Source organism: Pogoniulus pusillus, chromosome 4 (genome assembly GCF_015220805.1).
Source record: "Pogoniulus pusillus isolate bPogPus1 chromosome 4, bPogPus1.pri, whole genome shotgun sequence".
NCBI lineage: Eukaryota > Metazoa > Chordata > Aves > Piciformes > Lybiidae > Pogoniulus > Pogoniulus pusillus.
In genome coordinates this window covers 16,641,386-16,663,749 of record NC_087267.1, presented here as the reverse complement: position 1 = coordinate 16,663,749, position 22,364 = coordinate 16,641,386, and the positions used below count along the sequence as shown (strand labels likewise).

The 22,364-nt window shown below is 43.6% G+C and overlaps 1 protein-coding gene across 2 annotated transcripts in view; it reads right to left on the bottom strand.

Moving 5' to 3' along the window:
• SRGAP1 (SLIT-ROBO Rho GTPase activating protein 1) overlaps positions 1 to 21,762 on the bottom strand; it is a 173,733-nt gene extending 151,971 nt beyond the window's left edge. For both annotated transcript variants that reach the window (XM_064142249.1, XM_064142250.1), the window contains exon 1: positions 21,052 to 21,762. In XM_064142249.1, coding sequence (XP_063998319.1) covers positions 21,052 to 21,118 — 67 coding nt within the window. In that variant the 5' untranslated portion in view covers positions 21,119 to 21,762. The remainder of the gene's footprint in view (positions 1 to 21,051) is intronic.
• Between the last annotated feature and the right edge of the window lie 602 nt (positions 21,763 to 22,364).

Genomic DNA, 22,364 nt, shown 5'->3' with positions numbered 1-22,364 from the left:
TTAATGCCATTACAAGGCCACTCTTTATTATCCAAAAGATGATAACTGAGAGAAGTTCCTGAGAACTAGAAAAAAATCAAATGCAACTCCTGTCTTCAAGAAGGAAAAGGAAGATGATCAGGAACTACAGCTCAGCTAATTTTACCTTCTCAGGCAAAGTGAAGATGCAAGTAATTCTGGAAATAATTTTCAAGCATACTAAAGACAAGAAGGTGATTTCAAGTTGTTGCTATGTATTTACGGAAGAAAGATCAGGCTTGACTAACCTGATAGCCTTCTACACATTGAGATGATTTGCTAGGCAGATGTGGGAAGAAAAGTTCATTACGGCGTTCACCCCAAAACCCGGCAATGTTAGATTTCCAGAACAGCCCACAGAGACAAATTTTGACCACTGAAGATCACATCAGTTATATAATGCAAAGGGCAACACCTTTCCTCTCCCAGAACCCAACCAAAAGCCAGCTCAGTCAACAGCTGCTTTTTTTTCTGAATTTATTGAGTTTAGATTAGGTGCTTTAAAGAAAGCACTCTTCTGATAGGGAAGGGAGGAGGCTGTAGAATACTCAGAGATAGGTACATGTACTATCTCAAGCTATGTCCTAGAGCTCTTCTACCCAAAGGAGGAGCAGAATCAATTGTTTCCCAGACAACAGCAGTCTTTTGTCATTGTTGGATGTGGCATTTAAACTGCAGAGGACAGGCACAGATAGCCTAACCTTCATCACAACCACCTTTTTAAGGTGTTCCTTTGAAAAATTCATTTGAAGACAGAAGATTCTTCCATGGTCTCATTGTACATAATAAACCAGTGAACATTAGATTAGCCAGTGCAAAGGAAAAGTCAGCTTCTAGTCTGCCAAGCTTCCCCTTACCAACATCTGTTGGGAAAAGACGACTATAATTTGTATTTTTGCCAAAGGTCGTTTCAGAGACAAATTAACAAGTCCTTGAAGCTCCTACATATTATTCATGAAAGGTCCCAGCTTTATAATTTATTGCACACTGGCAATCTGCTGAGGCTGAGCAGAAGGTTGACTTCAAGACCCTGTCAACGCAATGTCCACCCCAGAACAGACCGGAAAAGATTTATTGTCATGGTTCACATTTAAAGGAAATACCACACTGTATTTAGATCACACAAACCAAGTACAAAGAGAAGTAAAAGAAGAATGCAGTTACAATCTAAACCCAAAATATGGCAACAAGATAAACACTGCTATTAATTTTGTATTGCAATAAAGGTATTTCCTGCATCAAAAATTAAAGTGAGCAAGAAAACCCCTAAGCAAACCACCGAGTAAGTTGAAAAATATTTCCTTAAAACATCTTGACTCTGATGCTCAGGGACGTGGAGAAGCAGAATCTTATTGTAAGAGCTTCCCAACTAAAAATTACTGGTTTACTGTAAACTCAGCACTTAACTTTGTAAACAGATGTGCTTCTTCCAAACTTCCTCCCCCTCATCCATTGTTTTATTTATCTGATTTAATGCAAGTTTCTTCCACACAAAGAGGAAAAAAAAGAGAGAGAATGCAGTTGAAACTCCTGTACTAATTAAAGGTTTCTTTGTTCTATTATGAACCTTACTTGACTGGTCAATACTACTGCCCAGAAGAACAATACATGTTTAAATCTCTTAATCCCCACAAGGGAAAAAGGTCCATTTTGAGCTCTGCAGTAACTATAACAAACTGGCTTGGGGACAAAACCCTATTAAAAGAAATACTAATATACATATATAAACTCTATTCCTGATTCTTAACACTCTATGCCCTATGCCCACTTATCTTTAAATTTCTAACATTTTGTGTAGGGGAGCTGACTCCTGTACCAGCTCATCAAGCCTGAACTGTGGAAAGGGTGGAACCAAAGAGTTACTAAGAACTAGTATAAGTGTCAGAACACATCCTGCTTTGGCAGGGGGGTTGGACCTTTGCGTCTAACAGTTCTATGAACACACCACAGGGTTAGCACTATCACCAACGAGACTTTGCAAACAAAGGAGACCTCCACAAACAGCCACCTTCCTCAGAAACTAGCTCTGAAAATCAGTGGAAAGACACATAGGACAGCTATCTACAGCTACCTGAAAGGACCTTGTGGAGAGGTTGGTGCTGGTCTCTTCTCACAGGTAATTAGTGATAGAACAAGAAGGAATGGCCTCAAGCTGCAACTGGGTAGATTTAAACTGAACATTAGGAAAAAAAGATCCCAGCAACAGTGGTCAGGCATTGGAATGGCCTGCCTAGGGAGGTGGCTGAGTCACCAGACCTGGATGTGTTTAAAGGTTGTCTGGTTGTGGTGCTTGGGGATATGGTTTAAGGTGAACCTTGTAGAATAGGGTTGTCGGTTGGACTTGGTGATCACGAGGATCTTTTGCATCCTGAGTGTTTCTGTGATTCCGTGACAGCAGTTTTCATACTACATTTTGCACTCCAAGAGAAGTGATCAGCAACCTTATCCCACTCAATACATGACTTTTCCAGCTGGTTTCTGTAAGCAACCTGTAGACACAAGCTTGTAATTAACTGATCTATTTATCCTGCAGAATGGTATAGAAGCACAATACCAATATCATCTGTAAATTCCATGGGTGGAATCCACTGACCATCATATAAATTTGCAGATGTCTGTTGAAATGATGGTGTTCAGTTCTGTTTGGGGGCAAAATATAATCCAGGAGGCTCCCAAGAGCCTTATAACTCCTCATTCTTCCCCAGAACAAGCATTTTACCCTCTCACACATTACAGGCACAATCACGATACAAGTAAATGTGCATTCAGTAATGGGACAGTATCTGCAGCCAGTCCCCAGCCATATGATCACAGTATTACAGTATCACGAGGGTTGGAAGAGACCTCACAGATCATCAAGTCCAACCCTTTACCACAGAGCTCAAGGCTAGACCATGGCACCAAGTGCCACGTCCAATCTTGCCTTGAACTGCCCCAGGGACGGCGACTCCACCACCTCCTCGGGCAACCCATTCCAGTATCCAATGACTCTCTCAGTAAAGAACTTTCTCCTCACCTCAAGCCTAAATCTCCCCTGGCACAGCCTGAGGCTGTGTCCTCTCGTTCTTGTGCTGGCCACCTGAGAGAAGAGAGCAACCTCCTCCTGGCCACAACCACCCCTCAGGTAGTTGTAGACAGCAATAAGGTCAGCACACGCAAGCCCTAACTACATGACATGTATTTTATGTCATAACAGTATATCTAGTCACATCAGGAGGAGGGCATGTAGGGTCACGGCCAGCAAATGAAAAAAATATTTAAATATCATTATAATAACTTGGCCCACAGCTTGTGGCCCCAAATTCTGATTGGAGGTAATTCTGATAAACTGGACTATACTGGTTAAACAAACAAAAAGTTTAAAAAAAATGTTTTGCTTTGTTGGGTTTTTTTTTAAACAACCCACCCACCATTTTGTGGTTAGGGCTCTGTATTTGATACACATACAGGCACACACTATCTTGTCACCAAAGTACTCTATGACAACGTTTGGGGAAATACAATGCAATGCTGGTAAAGCAACTCAGCAAACTTTACTGAAATATGAAGAGGTTTTTTTTTTTATTATTAATGCAACTTTTGTTCAGGAGGTAAAAGCCATTCTCCTCATTCAATCTTCTGTGGAACCTTCATTCCATCAATATTGTAATTTCACAGCTAAACATACTAATAGGGTCATAAATATTCAGATTATGTAATAAAGACAGTGAAAGCAGACTATAAAATGCTGTTAACATTCATTTACAGCAGCTGGGAAGGCCCTGCCAAATGTTGCTTTACATAACAGGTCATGACGCTCTGACTGCATTAAGCTTTCTGATCACTCTTCCTTCATCTGCTATGATTTTGAACACAGTATGAGACAACACAGGCTAACCAATGGATTTAGAAGCCCTTTCGAGCACATCAACATTTCAAAGGTTTAAAAGATTAAAATGTTAAAGAGAGCCTTGTGGTTACTGATGTTTGTACTTTTGCATTTTACAGTGCAGACATTAAAGTGGCATTCATGTAATTTATCTGCATTAGCTTCACAATTCAGTGCGTCCAATAAACTATAAAACTGAGTTTGTTTCATTGTACTGTAGGTAAGCTACATGTTTAAAAAAAAAGGGAGAACACCACAGTAAATTGAAAACATTTCCATCACAGTTTTCTCAAGGCTTCTTGAGTGCTACTGAAACATCCTGAGATGTGTGTATAACCCTGTCCACAACCTACATTCATTTTGAGGGCTGCATCAGAATTAGGTGACAGTTCTTGCTTTGCTTCAGTATATTCTGCACTACAACCTTTCTTTTCCCCCAAAACCAGTCTCTTCTACAGTTCAGAAGTCAGGATTCCTAAAGTATGGGTCAGATCCTACAAGCTCTCAAGGAAAGCATCAGCCAGGCACAAGGACTGTGGCACTAAGTCAGAACGTTTTACTGTAAAAATGATGACTCACAGTTTGATTCATTCATTTTGCACATTTCAATGCCAAAATTAAGGCAAATCCTGGGGACATTTATGGAGATTAGTAGCCCTAGGAAGGCTAAGCACTCTGGTGAGGTCAACAAATTCATGTGTGTAAAGTAAACAAGGCTGTGCCTAACAGGACACACATGTCAGCTACTACACGGCTTGTAAAAGCAATACCGGCTCCATTCATTCCTTCCTTCCTCCAATCCTCCATTCGTTAGCAACTATTCAGAGCACTGAATATATTACAAAGCCTAATGCTTTAACTGACTGAAATTTTACAGCAGTGGAGCTCGATCTTTTTTTCTGTAGCCAGGGCTCATTAGAGAGAACTGACACGTCTATACACAACTAGAGGAGTTTCTGCAGCACTTAGCAGCTCCAGCTCAACCCCATTCATCTGTGGAACTGCTTCAGCAAGAACTACCTCACCACTTGGGAAGCTATAAGTTAAAACACAGGAGACCTGGCTAATTACCAGATGTTGACAAAAACCTTAGCCATCACAGGAAAAACTCACAAAGGGAAACACCAGTTTCATCCATATTCATTCAGCATTGTGAAGTCTACATCAATTATGAGGAATTCAGTACTAGGCTTTTAATTCAAGAAAGGCTACCTTGAGCCACTTCAGAGGACTCCTGTCAGTGCATTCAGTCATCTAAAATTAAGATCTCTCTTGACATTAAATTAAGTGCTGTGGCCCAAATTAAAGCAGCTCTTGTCTCATACTTGGAGAGGAGAGACCAGAAGTGCTTTTTTTTTCCCTACTAAGTTGGGGCTGTTTGCACAAAAACTGCGGAAGAGACACATCTTCCCAAAATCACAGGCTCTCAAGGTTCAAAGAGGTAATTCCAAGGTTAGAAACACACTGTAATAAGAATAATGGCCCATGGGATCTTAACAACAGGCCTGAATCCCCACTGCACTATACAATGTGGAAGCTGGAACTTAAAAATAACTCTTTCAGATCATCCTGCAAATAAACCTACAAGTACAAAGCTCTTCAAGCAGAGGGAGTTATAGCTAATCCCATGGATCTCACATACTACTGACATCTTCGTGAATGGAGAAAAACATAAATTACAAAGATGCTATCTAAAAATAAAAGTATGTGGAAATAAATTTACTTTCAAATATCCTAATACAGGCAATATTAAGGGAAAGCAAAATCACATGTGCTCTGCAAGGCAGATGTTACAACTGAGAGAACAGATTACTCACAAAAGCAGTCAGGGAACTGAAGTTTCTGCTGGAGTCACATGTATTCTACCTCCTTACAATAGCTCTAATAAGCTGTGCTAGTTTGAAGAAGTTTTGGTGAGAAGAACTAGATTACAGGCTGTGAAAGGAAAACAATGGTGATGTCTACTTTGCTCATAGGCTTGCTGAGATGTATAAAAACAAGAATCAAAACATAGATAAGTGCACTTCTGCTGCTGGGGAGCACCGAGATGCATCTCTCTAACCTCACCCTCTGTTTTTTCTTTCCTAATCCACTTTGCTTCCTAACCCCCTGGCCGAACCTCCATTCTTCCTTGGGACTGCGGTAAGGGTGAGAGGGGTAGGGGGAAGGTGAAGGGGCAGTTGGGAGCCCCTCCTGGGGTCTCAGGTTTCTGGGAGGGCTGTTGTGTCTCTATTACCTTTTACCTTGTCTATTTCTGTATATAACTGTATATACTGTAAATATCTGCTTGTATATTGTGCTAAGATATAAATATAAGCTTCATTCAATTTCCAGAGCCATCTGAGTCTAGTCTGGGTGATTTCCAAAATGGGGGGGCCGGGTAACACCCATACCATCACATGAGCTCTTAAGCCTCCTGCCTGGATGAGGCCCTTGAGCAACCAAGTGTACTTGAGAGGTATCCCTGCCTATGGTGGGGAGGTTGAAGTAGATAATCTCTGAGGTCCCTTCCAGCCTGAGCCATTCTACAATTCTCAGAATTAGATTATACTCTCTGAATTCTCTTATCCAGCAGGAACTGCTACTGATTCAGGATGAATTAGCTAGCCATTTAATACAACATTCAACCACCTTTATTTTAAAAAAATAAACAAAATAAGGTTATCAAGTGAAGAGCTGGATAAAAAAACAACAGGTAGCTAGAATGGAGTGCAGAATAGAACTAAGAACAAATTGTTCTTTCCAATAAAAAATGAGTCAGTGTGCAAATTCAGAAACACACCTCAGGGGTCTTCTTGAGTTCATTTTTTACAGGCTGAAAAGCATTTGGGCTTTTCCAACTTCTTGTCTGATTCTGAACTATGGTACTTTGCATATAGCTGGACAACAAACTGACTTCACTTGTACTACTTCCGATGTATGTGGTGAAGAACAGGCATGTTACAACACCCAAGTACAGCCCAATGTCTACAAGTACCTTGGCTTTTTGAAGTGCTGTCTGCTGCCCTCCAGAACAGTTCTGCAAAGCAAATAACCTGATCAACTACCACAACTGATAAAGCGGTCTTCAGGTTTCCTTCATTTTACAGATAGATTAATAAACTGTAATCAAATGTCATGAACCTCTAGTCACTAAACTCCAAAACATTTGCTACTATTTGGCTAACAACTGCAGGCTTTGTCCCTCTAGTATTTCCAGACTCTCACTCCATTTTTCTCCTTAAACATCAGTTAAGGTAATTTTTCCATACTCACATCTTCACGGATATGAAATAAGTCAGCAATATTTGCAGAGTAAGTTTTGGATGGCTACAATGAAAGCACAATTTGTGAATCTGCAACTCAGTCAAGTAAGGAGCAGAATCACCATGGAAGAGGGGACTGAGAAAGGATTGCTGAAAGTCCTGGAAGAGAAAGGTTCATGCAAACAAGCATTAAATTGTGAACTTTCAAAAGTAACTGATCAAACTGATCAAACAATTTTTTTACAGATTGTCTGTAAAACCAGAGACAATCTGCCAAAAAATGCCTTAGACAGTGGCTGAGTATTAAGATTAAAAATCCATCAGAAAGGTTTGGTTTTGTTCCTATATACTCTATGACCACATGCAATGAATAAATAAGGCATCCTCGGAATACTTCCTCCTCCATATTAATAAAGTATACTTAATTTAGAATGGCCACACAAAGATCTCAAGCCTACAGCCCTTACTCTTGTCCTTTTCTTCATAAAAGAACTAGAAGGAACACGCACTTGGAGGAACATACAGTGAGAACTGTATCTCTCAGGTAACTGCCCTCACTACCACTCAATGGATTCATAATCACTCTAAACAACTAAGTATTCACCAAATCTGGGAAAAAGCAGGAGAGCTTCAGCAAGCAAGAAAATTTGTCCCAGAATACTGTCCCCTAGTTTTCAGAGCAGTCACTTGCAAGGCATGGCTCAGAGCAAAAGAACATAACATTTTTAGGTCTTCTCTGGTGGCAACTCAGACGACAACTGCATGCATGTGGCCAGTACTTAAGTCTTGTCCCTGCCAGCTGGAGTCAAGGCAGTTTCTGATCTATAAATGTTAGTGAAATGCTGTATTTCAAATCTTAACTCCTGTAAACAGTCTGCAGAACAAACATGTAGGCCAGTATATGTGTTGCATAAACATGCCCACAGACAACTCTGAAGTTAGACAGCAGCCAAAGGGAAACTAAACATGGTATCTGAAAGGCAAACACAGGAGCTAGAGTTCTTTTATGGATTTAATCCCATGGGATATTTTTCACCCTAAGCTTCTTTGAGCCCACATGGAAAAAGTGTGAAAACTGCTGTTGTAGCCTGAACGTCTGTTCTCAAAGGGCTGAGTGGAGACCTCCCTGGTTACAGAGGCCATATGGCAGCTACACAGAGCTAGACTCAACTGGCAGACAGGCCACCAGCAAGACATGCATTTGGTACCTGCTTGAACAGTCCCTCTGCTGACCCACCATCTCTCACCAAAAACCCAGTACTTTGATAGCCAGGGTGGTGCATTTTGGAGGAATCACACTTAGGCTCTTACTTTTGTTGATTTCACCCCTTTTTATATGAAAAAGGTGGTTTTCATACTCAGCATTATCAAATCAGTTACCAGAGATTGTTGAGAACGGTCTCCCAGAGATGCTACAAAAGACTGGGAAAAGCTGGTACACAAATCTTAGCACATTAGCTACTTGGTCTTTGGTGGTCAGTCATCCTTGCTCTTTAACCAGCCTCTTGGTACCACATGCTCCACTGCAGCCCAGTGCAATATACGTCTACTTCACCAGCCTTTCTTTAGACATGAAAGAAGTTTCATATGAAAATGTGCTCATCTCTTCTGTATAGCAGGTACAGTCAGCCTGTCAATATGCACAGAATTCAGTAGTCACTTCCCTTGCTCTGCATGCCCTGTTCATATAAATACAGATTGTGGTCTCATCTGCAGTGCTATCACAAAGAAAGATGTGAAAATGTTAAAGTACCGATGACACCTCTACAGGACCAGGTAACTGACCCCCTGTCTAAAGCACTACTGTTCAGAATGGGTATCACAATAATGCATTAAAAGTAGGAAGCAGTAAGAAACCTCAAGGAAGGGCTGGAGAATTACAGAATCATCAGGGACCTGAAGGATCATCTAGTCCCAACACCACTGCCAAAGGCAGGGACACCTCACACTAGATCACGCTGCCCAGAGCCATGTCCAGCCTGGCTTTAAAAACTTCCAGGGATGGGGCCTTCACCACCTCCCTGGGCAACCTGTTTCAGTGTCTCACCACTATTATGAAGAATTTCTTCTTAATATCTAAATCTACCTTCCTCTAGCTTTGCTCCACTCACCCTAGTCCTACTATTACCTGACACCCTAAAAAGTCCCTCACCCGCCTTCTTGTAGGCCACTTTCAGATACTGGAGGGCCACAAGAAGGTCCCCTAAGAGCTTTCTCTTCTCCAGACTGAACATTTCTAACTCAGTCTGTCTCCATAGGAGGAGCTCCAGCTCTTTGATCACCCTCTTGGCCCTTCTCTGAACACACTCCAGCACATCCAGATCTTTCTTGCAATAGAGGTTCCAGAACTGGACACAGTACTCTAGGTAGGGTCTCACAAGAGCAGTGTAGATGGAGAGAAAAAACAATAATCCCCCTAACTCTCCCACCCTATAATCTCTCTAGCCCAACAGAAACATGAAAAAGGAACAATTTAGTCCACATTCCAAATATTTATGTCCAGGATTAAACAACTTTGTTGACAGCCAGCCATGTGTCTAGACTCTGGTGAAAGTCAGTAACTTCAGTCAGGTACCAGGAACAGAATGATTTGGGATGCTCTTGGCTGCTTGTTTCTCAAAAAGGCAGTACGATCAAATTTGTCAGGGGTAGTGTATTCCACTACCCCATAAATAAACTTAAAGACAGCAGTGGGAACACTGCTTAAGAACCATGGAATTTGACCCACAACTACAGTATCATGGCATCAGAAGTGGCTGGCAATTAAAGGATTACAATGCAGTCAACAATAATCCGATGAACTCAGCACATGGACTGCTCAAAGCAGGCTGCCACAGAAGCAGCAACGCCAGGCATGCACTCACAGGGTCCTCCACAGCACCCTGAGAGGACAGGAACCACTAGCTATGGAACTCCTACTTGCACTGGGTTACTTCACCTCTGCACTGGGGACCTTCTCCTTCTCTGCACATGGTTTTGACTTTCAATGCAAGGGTGTCTGAGAACATTAATGCTTCTGTTCTATTTTCATGATGTTAAGAATCTCACTAAATTTATGCACCGTTACTTGCGAATTAGAAAGGCACAAATACATGAAGGCTACCTTAAAAAAGGCACATAATACCCACAACCCTATTACATTGAGTCTTAACCTGAAGTAGTCTGTTTAGCAGCAAAGACAGCATAGCAATCAAGTTCTTAAACATACCAGTTAGCCCTTCACAACACAAAACAAACAAGCTAGCTTTCCATTACACAGCTGCTCCTTCATGGAGTTGATATTATTTATGCCAAGAATGTAGAGATACCAATTTGCCACTTAAACAAGGCACCTATGAACAAGAGTTTACAGACTTCTATTCCTACTGATCATCAAATTAGTGACTTGCAAGAGTAAAAACATGCCATGCCATCTAAAGACAACTTCAGGATGTTATAAGTATCCTATAGTAAGGGTGGGAACATTTTTTCTTTTTAGGATAGCTCTTGTAGGCCTGCATAAATACTGTCAAATGAATAAGACTAACTTTATGACAATCAGCTTAGTCACAGCTTGCTTTGATACAGAGGATTGTATTGCAGCACATCCAGCAAGCAAGGAGAACAAAGACTGGAGATATCAGACAGCTATCTGACACAGTGCCCTGGACCAGCAGGGATATAAAACTTTAAGGAAAGGGACTGCGTGGATCAAGTCCAGTCCGCTCTTAGCACGAGAAAACCAATCTCGCAATCTTTCCTAAGAGACTACTTACAGGACAGTAGGCGTCTTTAAAACCATAAAAACAATAAAAGTTCGTGGTGAAAAGGCTAAAGTGAAGATTATTTCAGCAGAAGCAGCAGAATAACAGATCTTGTTCTATGTGTGTGTATCTGTATATATACATACTGCTTCTATACCTTTCAATGTGTCAATTGTTTTCTAAAACAGTTAAGTTGTGGAGTTAGAAACTTCCAGTTCAGATGCCATACTGAATGAACACATTTTATTTTCTCTCTGACCAAATGCTTTAGATTTTTTTTTTTAAGAGAAGAGAGGATAAACAGAGTCAGAGGGGGGAAAGCAGAGAGCAGCAAGCCTTGAAAAAAGACAGGTTGTTGAAAGAACAGAGCCATACAAGAGCTATCACTGAAACTTATTAGACTTTCGTAGTACTCTGTAAACAGGAGCAGATTCCTCTCATTTTCAGGAATCATAGAATCAACCAGGTTGGAAGAGACCTCCAAGATCATCCAGTCCAACCTAGCACCCAGCCCTAGCCAGTCAACTAGACCATGGCACTAAGTGCCTCAGCCAGGCTTTGCTTGAACACCTCCAGGGACGGTGCCTCCACCACCTCCCTGGGCAGCCCATTCCAATGCCAATCACTCTGTCTGTGAAGAACTTCCTCCTAACATCCAGCCTATACTTTCCCCAGCACAACTTGAGACTGTGTCCCCTTGTTCTGCTGCTGGTTGGAATTCTGTTGCTGTTACTGGAATCAGATACTCTGGAATCAGCTAGAACAGCAGAGTGGTTTCTATTACCGTACAGAAGAATGTACACTGCAGAGTGAAAGGCTATCTGCACCTCTCTTTATTGAGTTTAACACATGGCCAAAAGTGTGCACCACTCCACTTCTGATACCTTGAAAGAAACAAGCAAAAGCAGGATCTCAAAAACTCCTGATACAAGACAGCATCAATAAACTGCTAGCAATAATTCAGATGAGTAAGCACTGAGTCACGTAAGGAGTCTGGACAGCTGCTTTACATGAATTTGCAAGTAGTCAGTTGTGTTTCCCATAGCAGCTAATTCTGTGAAGGACTGCAATCACTACTTCCTGGAAGTCATCATTTGGTAAGCCAGCTGCATTTGCTTTTTATTACCAATATAGCTGACAAGAAATACTACAACATAAGTGTTCTAATTTTTTTTGTAACTTCTATTTCACAAGAAAACACAGAATTACATGTCTAGTATATTTTTGAGAAAGTTTTGTCTAATGATCTAATACAGCTCTCCCTTCACAGAATCACAGAAACAGTCCAGTTGGAAGAGACCCTACTCTACAAGGTGCACTCTAAACCATATCCCCAAGCACCACATCCAAAAGACCTTTAAACACATCCAGAGCCAGTGACTAAACCACCTCTCTGGGCAGCCCATTCCAATGCCTGACCATTCTTGCCCTGAAAAATGTTTCCTAATGTCCAGTCTAAAGCTACCCAATTGCAGCTTGAGGCCATTGCCTCTTGTTCTATCACTATTTACTTGTCAGGCGTGACCAGCACCAACCTCTCCACAAGACTCTTTCAGGAAGCTGTAGACAGTGATGAGGTCTCCCCTGAGCCTCCTCTTTTTTCAAACAAAAGAGTCCAAGTTCCTCCAGTGGCTTCTCATCAGATTTTTTCTCCAGGCCCTTCCCCAGCTTTGTTGCCCTCCTCTGCACTTGCTCCACCATCTCCACATCCCTCTTGTACTGAGGTGCCCAAAACTGAATGCAGTACTCAAGATGTGGTCCCTTGTCTGCTTGTCAGCACTTCTACATCTGTAATGGGAAGTCTGATGAGGTTGCAAATGAAACTCAGATAGGCTTTATCAGCCAATAATGTATAACATGACAAAGTCAATAGTAATATTCTGATGAATCTGTGATCATACTTCTAAGCAAGTGCTACTGAAACTTTTTCTAGAAAATTAGACAAAGAAAAGTTTTCCCCTTACTACCACTGTAATTAAAAGCAACCAGCCATATGCTGGTTAAGTGCCCACACACCTTCAGCAGATCTTCATTAAAACCACATCAACTACTGTCCTCCACTGGATAGACTTAGAAGTTAATAACACAGGTCATTCTGAATTCTTTTGGCAGATATAATTAATAGGGTCAAATGGTAGAGCAGACACTTTTTCCACAGCATTTCCCATATGCATTTGGTGGTTTTGCTGCTGTTTCTTTCCTACAGATTTTTCTGACATAGAAGGCTGGGCCTTTTTTTGCCCAAATATTTGAAGGGAAAGACTACAGAGAGCACCTTCCCTTCTCTTTCTACCTGCAACATCTACCTCATTTACAGGCACCTAGATCTGGGATTACTTGATCGTGCCAACCATGAACTAAAACAAATGCTGTCTCCTACAGAATCCAAACTGTTCATTATAATGTTTGCACTCACCATCTAGTAGATAATAATACCTATATGCCTGAGCAACAGAGGCATGAATAGAGGAGAGGCAAATGACAACTATTGGAGAGGTTTTCCTTGTTCTGTAGATAACAGAAGACAGCTTGACAACACCAGTAGTCTTCCAGGACAAGATGGACTAACAGGCAGAGCACAGGCAAAATGTAATACATCACCTTTAGCCTACCAGGTGGCTATAACTGACTTGTGACACACTTCTGTGTCTACCAGAGCTTCCACAAGCTGAAGAAAATAGCAAATTCCTGAGGAAGTGGTGCCTCAGGATTACCACTCCCATTACAGTGGATCAAAGTGAATTGTTTGTCCCAGAGCATTCCCACAGGACCAGGTCACCACACAAAGTTGCCTCAACAGCTTGCAGTTGCTTAAGCCTTGGAAACAAAGTAAAAAATGCAGCGATAACCAACTTCTTAGGTTTTGGCACCAGATAGAACCTTGGTAATGTAAAATACACACAGAAAGCAGTCTTCCTGTGCAGCCAACTCTGTCTCTTAGCCAGGAGATGGTCCCATGCTCTCAGCAAAGGCTCTTTGTGATTCATCCCAAGTATCTACTACTGCACAGCCCATTAGCCTCATTTCTGTTAGTGGCACCCAAGCAGCAGTATCAGCTATTGCAGCTTCAACCACTGCCTCCAGTTTTCAGCTGCTGCTCTTCCTCTGTGTGCATACATACATACATACTGCCTCTACAATCTCTTGAACCTTGGCACGCTGCCTGACAAGTGGGGAAGGAAAAAGCATAAAGTAACTTCAGGCAGAACAGGCTATTCATGACTCACAGCTCCCAGGCTGACCAGCACTGAGGAAGGTCAGCCAGCCTTGCCTCCGAGATGGCCAGCACTTGATTGACTCAGCCCAGATTGCTAAAAGCAGAGAGCATAGGGGGATCCCAGAAAAGTTAGGTCAGTAACTGGCAGAAAGGAAGAAGTCAATCGCGAAGGAAATGCTGTCATGAGACTAAACCTGCAGGAAGCAGAAGGGATAGCAAGCAGAGTGCTAGAAGCTCTGGTACACATTTAGACTAATCACTCACACATAAAAACAAACCCCCACGCTCCAAAGCCTATCCTGCTACGTGAAAGCAAAGCAGTAAGAGTAGATTAGACTCTAATAGGGATTAATACCAGTTAAGGTAGCACTGATCGCCACTCTGGAAACCAGGAAGGTTAGACACAGGCTATCATGACAGCTAGATGTAGCAGGAGCTTGAAAAGTAAAAAAAGTAAAGGAAAGAGCAAGCACCACCAAAGCTTCTACTGACACCTGTCTGGCCCCATTTGTGCTCTCCCTCACGTCCAGCCCTGTCCAAAACAGAGATTAGACATGCTGCACTGTCAGGTCATGGTCAGTGATTTCTAATAGGCTGTGTGATGGTCAGCAGGGGATTTCTTATCCAGTTTCAACAGCACTGACCCACTTTTTCCAGTGCTACCATCCATCACGTCTGACTGACAAGCAGACTAGTTTGCACAAAAGGCAAAAATCTAACCCAAGTGAAGTTTCAGGCAGAAAACAAGATGGAATTCAGATCCCATCCTGAGTTACCACAGCCATTTCAAAGCTATGAGTATTATTTTATTAGCATCCAGGACTTCAGTTCATTAAAAAGTGACCAATAAAAGATAATGACAGGAAATTAAATGAACCTTACAGTAATTTAAAGCATTACTCTGCAACAGCAAAGCTTCACAGTGAAGAAAGCACACCTGGGAAGCAAAAAAAGTCCCAAAGAAGTGATCATGAAAGGATACAAACTTCTTCAGAGTGAGGGGTTAAGAAGAAAAAAAAAAGGCAAGTATATGCAAAATGAACACTTTAAATATGTACTATGAGTGCCACACTGCCAGAAAGAAACACTGGTCAGACAATCCATCCTGGCTCTTCTTGGTGACACCCAATGGCAGGAAAAGGGGCAGTGGATGGAAGTTGAGAGGTGTAGGAAATTCCATAGAAATATGAAGAAACATTTTTTCACTGTGAAGGAACACTGGAACAGGCTACTCAGGGGGGTTGTGGGGTCTCCCTCTCTAGAGATACTCGAGACCCACCTGCATCTGTTCCTGTGTGATCTGGTACAGGTGATTCTGCTCTGGCATGGGGGTTAGACTGGATGATCTTTAGAGGTCACTGCCAACCCCTAACATTCTGTGATTCTGTGACTCATTGCTTGCCCTTTCACGTGTGCTGTAGCAGTTGGGATTTTGTTCACATTTAAACCACAGTAAAACAGTAAGCAGTTTTACTACAGTGCTGGGAAAAATCAGCTGCTGTGTGAGGTCAAACCAAGAAAAAGTCTGCTTTCCTGACTGATATCTTTTCAAAAAGGTACCAAAAAAAGTTTGTTTTTTTCTTGCATTATACAGAAAGACTAACAGGCAAAACCCTCTGAAGTAGGCTTTTTAGGGGCTCCCCCCATCCCTCAATTAACACAGTGTATGGTATTAAATTAAAACAAGTTCTTTAGTTTTCTTTTCAAGAAAACTGAGAAAAGTACTGAATAGGAAGGTTTAAAAAAAAAAAAACAACCAACAAAACCAAGAACAAAAAAGACTGTTCAATTTAAGACTCAACTATCTAAACCTGAAGATACCCCTTCCTATTGAATAGTCAACTACAAACACATTAACCTTTACCTCAAAAACTTAATTTTGTACTCTGATGGGAAGGATCAGAGAGCAGGGAAAAAGGATTGGGAGAGAAAGGTACAGAATTATCCTTCATTAGCCTGTCTCTTGAGCAAGAGGCTGGAGCTGTTTAGTCTTGAGAAGACCAAGAGGAGATCTGAACAATGTCTATAAATATCTGAGGGGTGAGTGTCAAGTGGAAGGGGCCAATCTCTTTTTAGTGGTGCACAGTAATAAGACAAGGAGCAATGGATACAAACTGGAACAGAGAAGGTTTCACCTCAACATGAGGAGAAACTTCTTTACAGTGAGGGTGACAGAGCACTGGAACAGGCTGCCCAGAGAGGCTGTGGAGTCTCCTCTGCAGTCTTTCAAAACTCACCTGGATGCATTCCCGTACGGACTACCCTAACTGATCCTGCTTCAGCACGGGGGTTGGACTTGGTCTCTGGAGGTCCCTTCCAACCTCTAACGTTCTGTGATTCTGTGTAACATCAACTGAAAAACGGCACAGAGAACAACATCCTTTCTGTACAAGACAAATCACATTGTGGTCAAATTCTTTGATCAGAAAAAATTCTACTGAACCACCACACTTGATAAACTTGAACTTTGGAAACTGGCATCTATTCAACTAATTTTTTCAAAATAAAACTCAAAAATCCTGGCATTATCTAAGGCACCTTTGTTTTTTATTTTATTAGAAAGATGTTTCTCAAAAGAGTTATAGAAGAAGTTTACTAAAACATCAACCCAATTTGTATTACAGGACTCAGCCTTTCCTCACAGGCTTCTGTTAATTCTAGAACCTTTTAATTTGAAGTTGAAATTAAGTTTCACAAATCAGAAGTTCAATTTTCTATAAAATATAATTAGACAATTATACAAAGTGCTAAGTAATTGTTTCTGGTGGAAAACAGGAGTATTTTTTGCTGAAGATGATCTTGCAAATATTGATGTTAAGGAAGTGCATCCCTTCACAAAGCTACTTCTGGGCTCATATTTTCACTCAGTCACAACTGGAAAATTAGGGTGGAAAAAGGAAGAATCTAACTTAGCCCTTTCCTCAATCCTTTTCAGTTGGAAATGCAGTTGCATAGAAAAGGTCAAAAGACTGTTAAACTCAACGATCTTGAACAGTTCAAATCATACAGAGGACCTCACTGAACAGACAAGGCAGAACTGTCAAGTCATCACAATGCTCACCTATTGAAAGCGCTTTTCTCCTACACATGGAAGGCCAGTTAGAAGTCTTAATCAGGTAAACATGACCGTTTGACACTTGAATGGCCTGGACGTTATTGAGAAGTATCTCCAAACATTTGCTACTACTCCACATTTCTTCTCCAGAGGGATAAATTTCTGGAGTGAACCAAGTATTCAAGATCTCACTACTTCCCCCTTCATCATACCTGAGATAGCTACGAGGACATCAGTGATTAGTATTCTTTGCTACTGTAGACTGCTCTGTAGTATCAACAGATAGTACCATACATTATCAGCAATTCCAAGGAGCAGATGGTCATCAGAATACAAAAGGTAGGACAAAAATAGGCTACCATAGCAAATTGAGCTTTGAGATCTATAGACAATGTTCCTTAACTAAATAGGGTCACATATCAGAAAGTTGATACTCCACTCCTATCACCAGTCTGTTGCTCATTTAAACAGGATTTCCTTAACCTTCTAGCTCTAGCCATATCCCCCACCCCAGCTGCAAAGTTGGTAGTAAACCTACCTCTATGACTTCAGAGAGCCTATAAAATTATCACATTCTTCAGCAAAAACTCATACAGTCTAGACTACCAGGGATATTTTAAGAAGTGATTGCATTCAGTAATCCATCACTGCAGAAAGTGTCTTGAGTGATGTGCCTTGTACATTTTAACAACAATATAAATTCCTCAGAACTGTTAAAATGTTCTTGAATAAACAAGCTCTTGATGCCTTTCCTAAGCCTTCTGAATTATGAAGTGAAACATTGCTGAGAAGTAGATGCTTCAGCAAAACCATCAAGTAATGAGGTCATACTGAAAGTGTTGAGATAGTTCATCCTCACTGAATAAGAGTTACAAAACCCATCAGTACTTTCCATGTGCTTTTATGTCTACAAATTAAGGTACCCATGTCGTCATAATATCCTTACATGCTCAAAATAACGGATAAAGGCATCCATTTAGGTGGACATCTTTAACAAAAATATCCTTCTGCTTTCCATACAATGTGCAAGGAAGTGAACACAATCCATTATTCCTACAACTGGGATAGTTTTTGACAGAAGTTAGCCTGACGAACAGGCATGTCATGAAGAAAAGTGCCCAACAAGTCAGAAGTACCTCATTCATTTCAGTGTGACAAACAGGCAACACTTGCAGGCTTTCTGGTCCTGTATGACCACCACTAAAGCAGCAACCAATTTGCTGATACTGCCAAAAATCCAAGAAGATGTCAGTTTACATCACCCAGGAAGATAATTGACATCTGCTACTGCTTCCTATTTGAGGAGTTAAGAGCAGAGAAGCTATGTGAAGAATGGCATTGGTAAATCCTCTTTTCCAAATAAGGCACCACATGCACACCCCACGGGCCATACACAGCAGAGGCCCCTTTCTTCAGTATCTGTATTCAGACATCTTGCCACAGGATTCACAAACGCACACAGCAGCGGTGTGGTTTCTGAATTGCTAACTGGTGTTCAGCAGCCTGGGCTCAACACAATCATGTAACAAGGGATATATGTGGTGTAATACTCCTTTGCACACAACTGTCCAGATGACCTCAGATGGCTAGTCTGTTGCCAAATTGTCCACATCCTCCAGGCAGCTAAACATGTCAGAAGTGAGAAATCAGCTAGCCACTGTAAACACTAGAAATCATCAGCAAAAGCACTTTGGCCACACCCTTTCTCCCATCCTAATGTATGAAATTCCAGGTAGTAAACAGCAACCTGACTTGCCTGCATTTACATTCCCTTGCTGGTTAATTGTGACTGATCCCTTAGGCCTTGAACCTCTCAATATCAAAAAAGATTTTCAAGGTACCACACAGTGATATCATCATTTTGCTACTGTATCACTGTGCTAGCATCAAGCAGAATTATGCCTTAGTACAGACAGTTCTTGCCACCTGAAATACAAATTATAGTGAGGCTGTTTAAAGAAAAAGCATCTCTGGCTACAATTTCTAGTCTGGCGTGCTTTTTCCAACTGCTGCTAATCCACATTTCAGGCGAGACAGTTGGGAACAGAGTGCACACACCCCAGACCACTGCAAAGGCACAAAGCGAGTACAAATTCCTACTAAGTCATGTTTACAAATGCCACCTCCTTCAGCAATTATGATGGAGGACCATAACGCCAAGGACAGACAAGATACCAGAGGTCTTTTGTACCTTAATATTTGCTGTCTATGAAATGATCTAACACATGTAGCTGAAGGGCATGGTACTTTTGTTTCATTATTCAAAAGAAAAGAACAGCAGCTGCCTGTAGTTAGTAAAGGCTAAGCCCATAGAACCCACAACAATTGTGTTTGGAGGAGGCAAAGAACAGCCTGCACACTCTGTAAAGTGCTAAACATCTTGAACTTGCTTTTCTCCTCGGCGGTCAAGACAAACCTGCACCATCTTCATAGAGGCAGAAGCAACAATACTCCAAGGGTTCAATGGCAACAAATCCACTCGCTATGTGAGAGCAGTTTCATCCCTGCCCCTATCAAACAGACACGTGAAGAGTGTGGCCTACTTGCCAGCTCAGAGGAGATCTCCTCACTGCTCACCTATCTGCCAGGTCTTTTACTTTATGCATAACTGCCTTGGTGGACCCAAGGACAGGTATTTTTCACAAGAAGTTAAGCTTCAGAAGAAGAAAATGCAAAACCTAAATCTTCCCTTTTAAGAGGAGAAACAAACCCAATGAACTCAAAAAAAATGTCTTGAAAATTTGGTCCTACAAGATCAAGTAAGAGCAAAAAAAAAAAAACTACTATGCAATTACAGCAAGCCAACAAGAGCTGAGGAGAGGTTGTTCCCACCTTGTTTCAGACACCTGAAGGTCCCCAGCTAACGACTGCATGGGGCAAAAGGGCACCTGAAGCCCATCGACCATGGGGTCATGGTCTGTCTCTCCACATCGCAGAGCTGTAGGCACAGCACCATGTATCGGGATGCATCCTTCTTGAAGAACACACCCACATCATTTTCAATAAACAGAGTTCAGGTGCCGCATAGCTTTTCAAACGCTGCATTTCACGTTTGCATCCACCCCCCAAGCTTGCATTTATTGCCATTTGTGTATTATGCAATATATTCCCTGACAGTATCCAGTAGAAAATTATGTGCACTAAGAGACCCCACCGCCCGTGCTGCTACTTTCCCATCCTCTGTTCCACCCAAGACACCGGCGGAGGGGAAAAGGCTTAGGCGAGGAAACTCGAGGGTCTGGAAGCGCTGGTGGCTCAAGGCAGGGTTTGCCGGTGCCGCCCTAGGCATAATAGTTGGAAGCGATACAACCGGGCCATGCAAGGCTGAAATACTTCCTGGGATGGCTGAAAGGGCTCATTCAACAGTCAAGGGTAATTCTTTATTAGCCCAACACAGAAACTATAACCCTGAAGGAAGGGTGGAGGACACCAGCCATGTGCCTTAAGAAAGAGGCATGGCTCACTATTGTCTCTCGTCTCAGTTTCACTGCCAAGCCTTTTTTCTTTTTCTCTTCTTTATTTTTTTTTTTCAATCCCTACCACCCGCGTTACCGAAGTCGGTGGAGGAAGGGAAGGTACTCCGCCGGGCCCGAGGAGCAGACAATCGCCGCAGCTGCCGCCCGTCCCCAGACCCCGCCACCCCCTCACACAAACCGATGCCGCTGGGAGCGCGGGTGGCGGAGCAGAGGCCGCTGCTCACAGCCCCCTCTCTGCTCCTCTCCGCACTGAAGTTCAGACAACAGCGACCGACCGCCCGGACGGCGGTGGCGCGGGGCGGGCCTCGTCCCGCAGCCCGGGGGAAGGGGCTGGCTGCCCAGGCGGGCCGCCTGCCGCGGGGACTCTCCCCTCTGCCGCCGCCCCGCGTCCCTGAGGCCGGGGAGGCACCTGGAGCGCCCCGTGCTTACCTTTCACTTGACTTTCATACTCCGCTATAATCTCTTTGTCCTTTTTGAATCTGCTCGGGGTTGACATTATCCACTTGCTTCTTCCGCTTCTCCCCTTTCTTATCCTTGTTTTATATTATTATTGTAAATGATTACGTTTTCTGGAGGGGCTCCCAAGTTGTACCAGGTAGCCGAAGCCCGAGTGAGCGCGGCGGCGGACGGCTGGCCCCACAGCAGCGCCGCCGGCACTGGAGGCGATGAGGTGGCGATCAGGCTAACCCCGGCGCGGGCACCATCGCCTTCAGGCACTGCCGCCGGCAGCAACGCGGTCCGCGGCCCGGGGCCGCCACAGGGCGGGGCGGCGGCGAAGATGCCGCTGGCCGCGGGGCACCCGCTTCCACTATGCGAGGGCAGGGGCCCGGCGGCTGTGCCCCACCATTGTTAGCTCTCCTCACGCACCCGGGAAAGGGGAAAGGAAGAAGGGAAAGGGCGCAGGCGGTGGGCGGGAGGCAAGAGACAGGCGACCGCGCTCGGTCCGTACACCAGAGGCACTAGTTACTCCTGGCGCCGCGCTCGCCTGGGTGGGGACTCGGGGCCGGCGCCCCGCCGTGACTAACCCCGGGAAGCAGCGCGGAGGCGCATGTCCCAGCACCAACAACGGCCGGCGTGAGACAGCAACCCCACCGCACCCTGGAGAGGTGTCTCCAAGAATAAACTTCTCCCCGCCCTCCCACCGTTCTCCCCTCCCTTCCTGCCCGCCTTCCACTCCACGTTCACTTCGTCCCCGGTGGCGCCCGCTCCGCCTCCCCCCTGCCGGCAGCCGGGGCATTAGCGCGGCCGCCGCCCACCGCCGTGCCGCGAGTCGCACTCGGGCTCGCAGGGCCTGTCGACAGCCGCCCTCAGCTGCCCCACGGCGGGAGGCCTAGCAGGCCCCACGGGCCCGGGCGGGGTCGGGAGGGATGCGAGGGGGCCTCTGCTCCTCAGTCTATAGCGAGCATATGGTGGCCGAGTGCCTTCAGGGGACTGGGTTGTGAGGCGGCGACACGGTAACAGAAAGCCCTTGAACCGGCGGAGAAAGTTAATGCTCTATGCTGCCGCCTCCGCAAAGCCGCACGGGAAGAGGAAAGGCTGGAGGGGAGAAGTGTCCTTTGGAGACCCTATTTTCTGTCGCTGTTTCTGTGGAGGCAGGGCACGGCACGGCTGCTGCATCCGATTGCCTAAGTGCCAGGACTCAGAGCAGTTAGGGCATGGCAGCAAGAGGAGAGCCATGGCTCTCAGCACAGAAGATGTTGCTTCCAGCACCCTTGTTTGCGTGATGCTCTGTTTCAGATGCC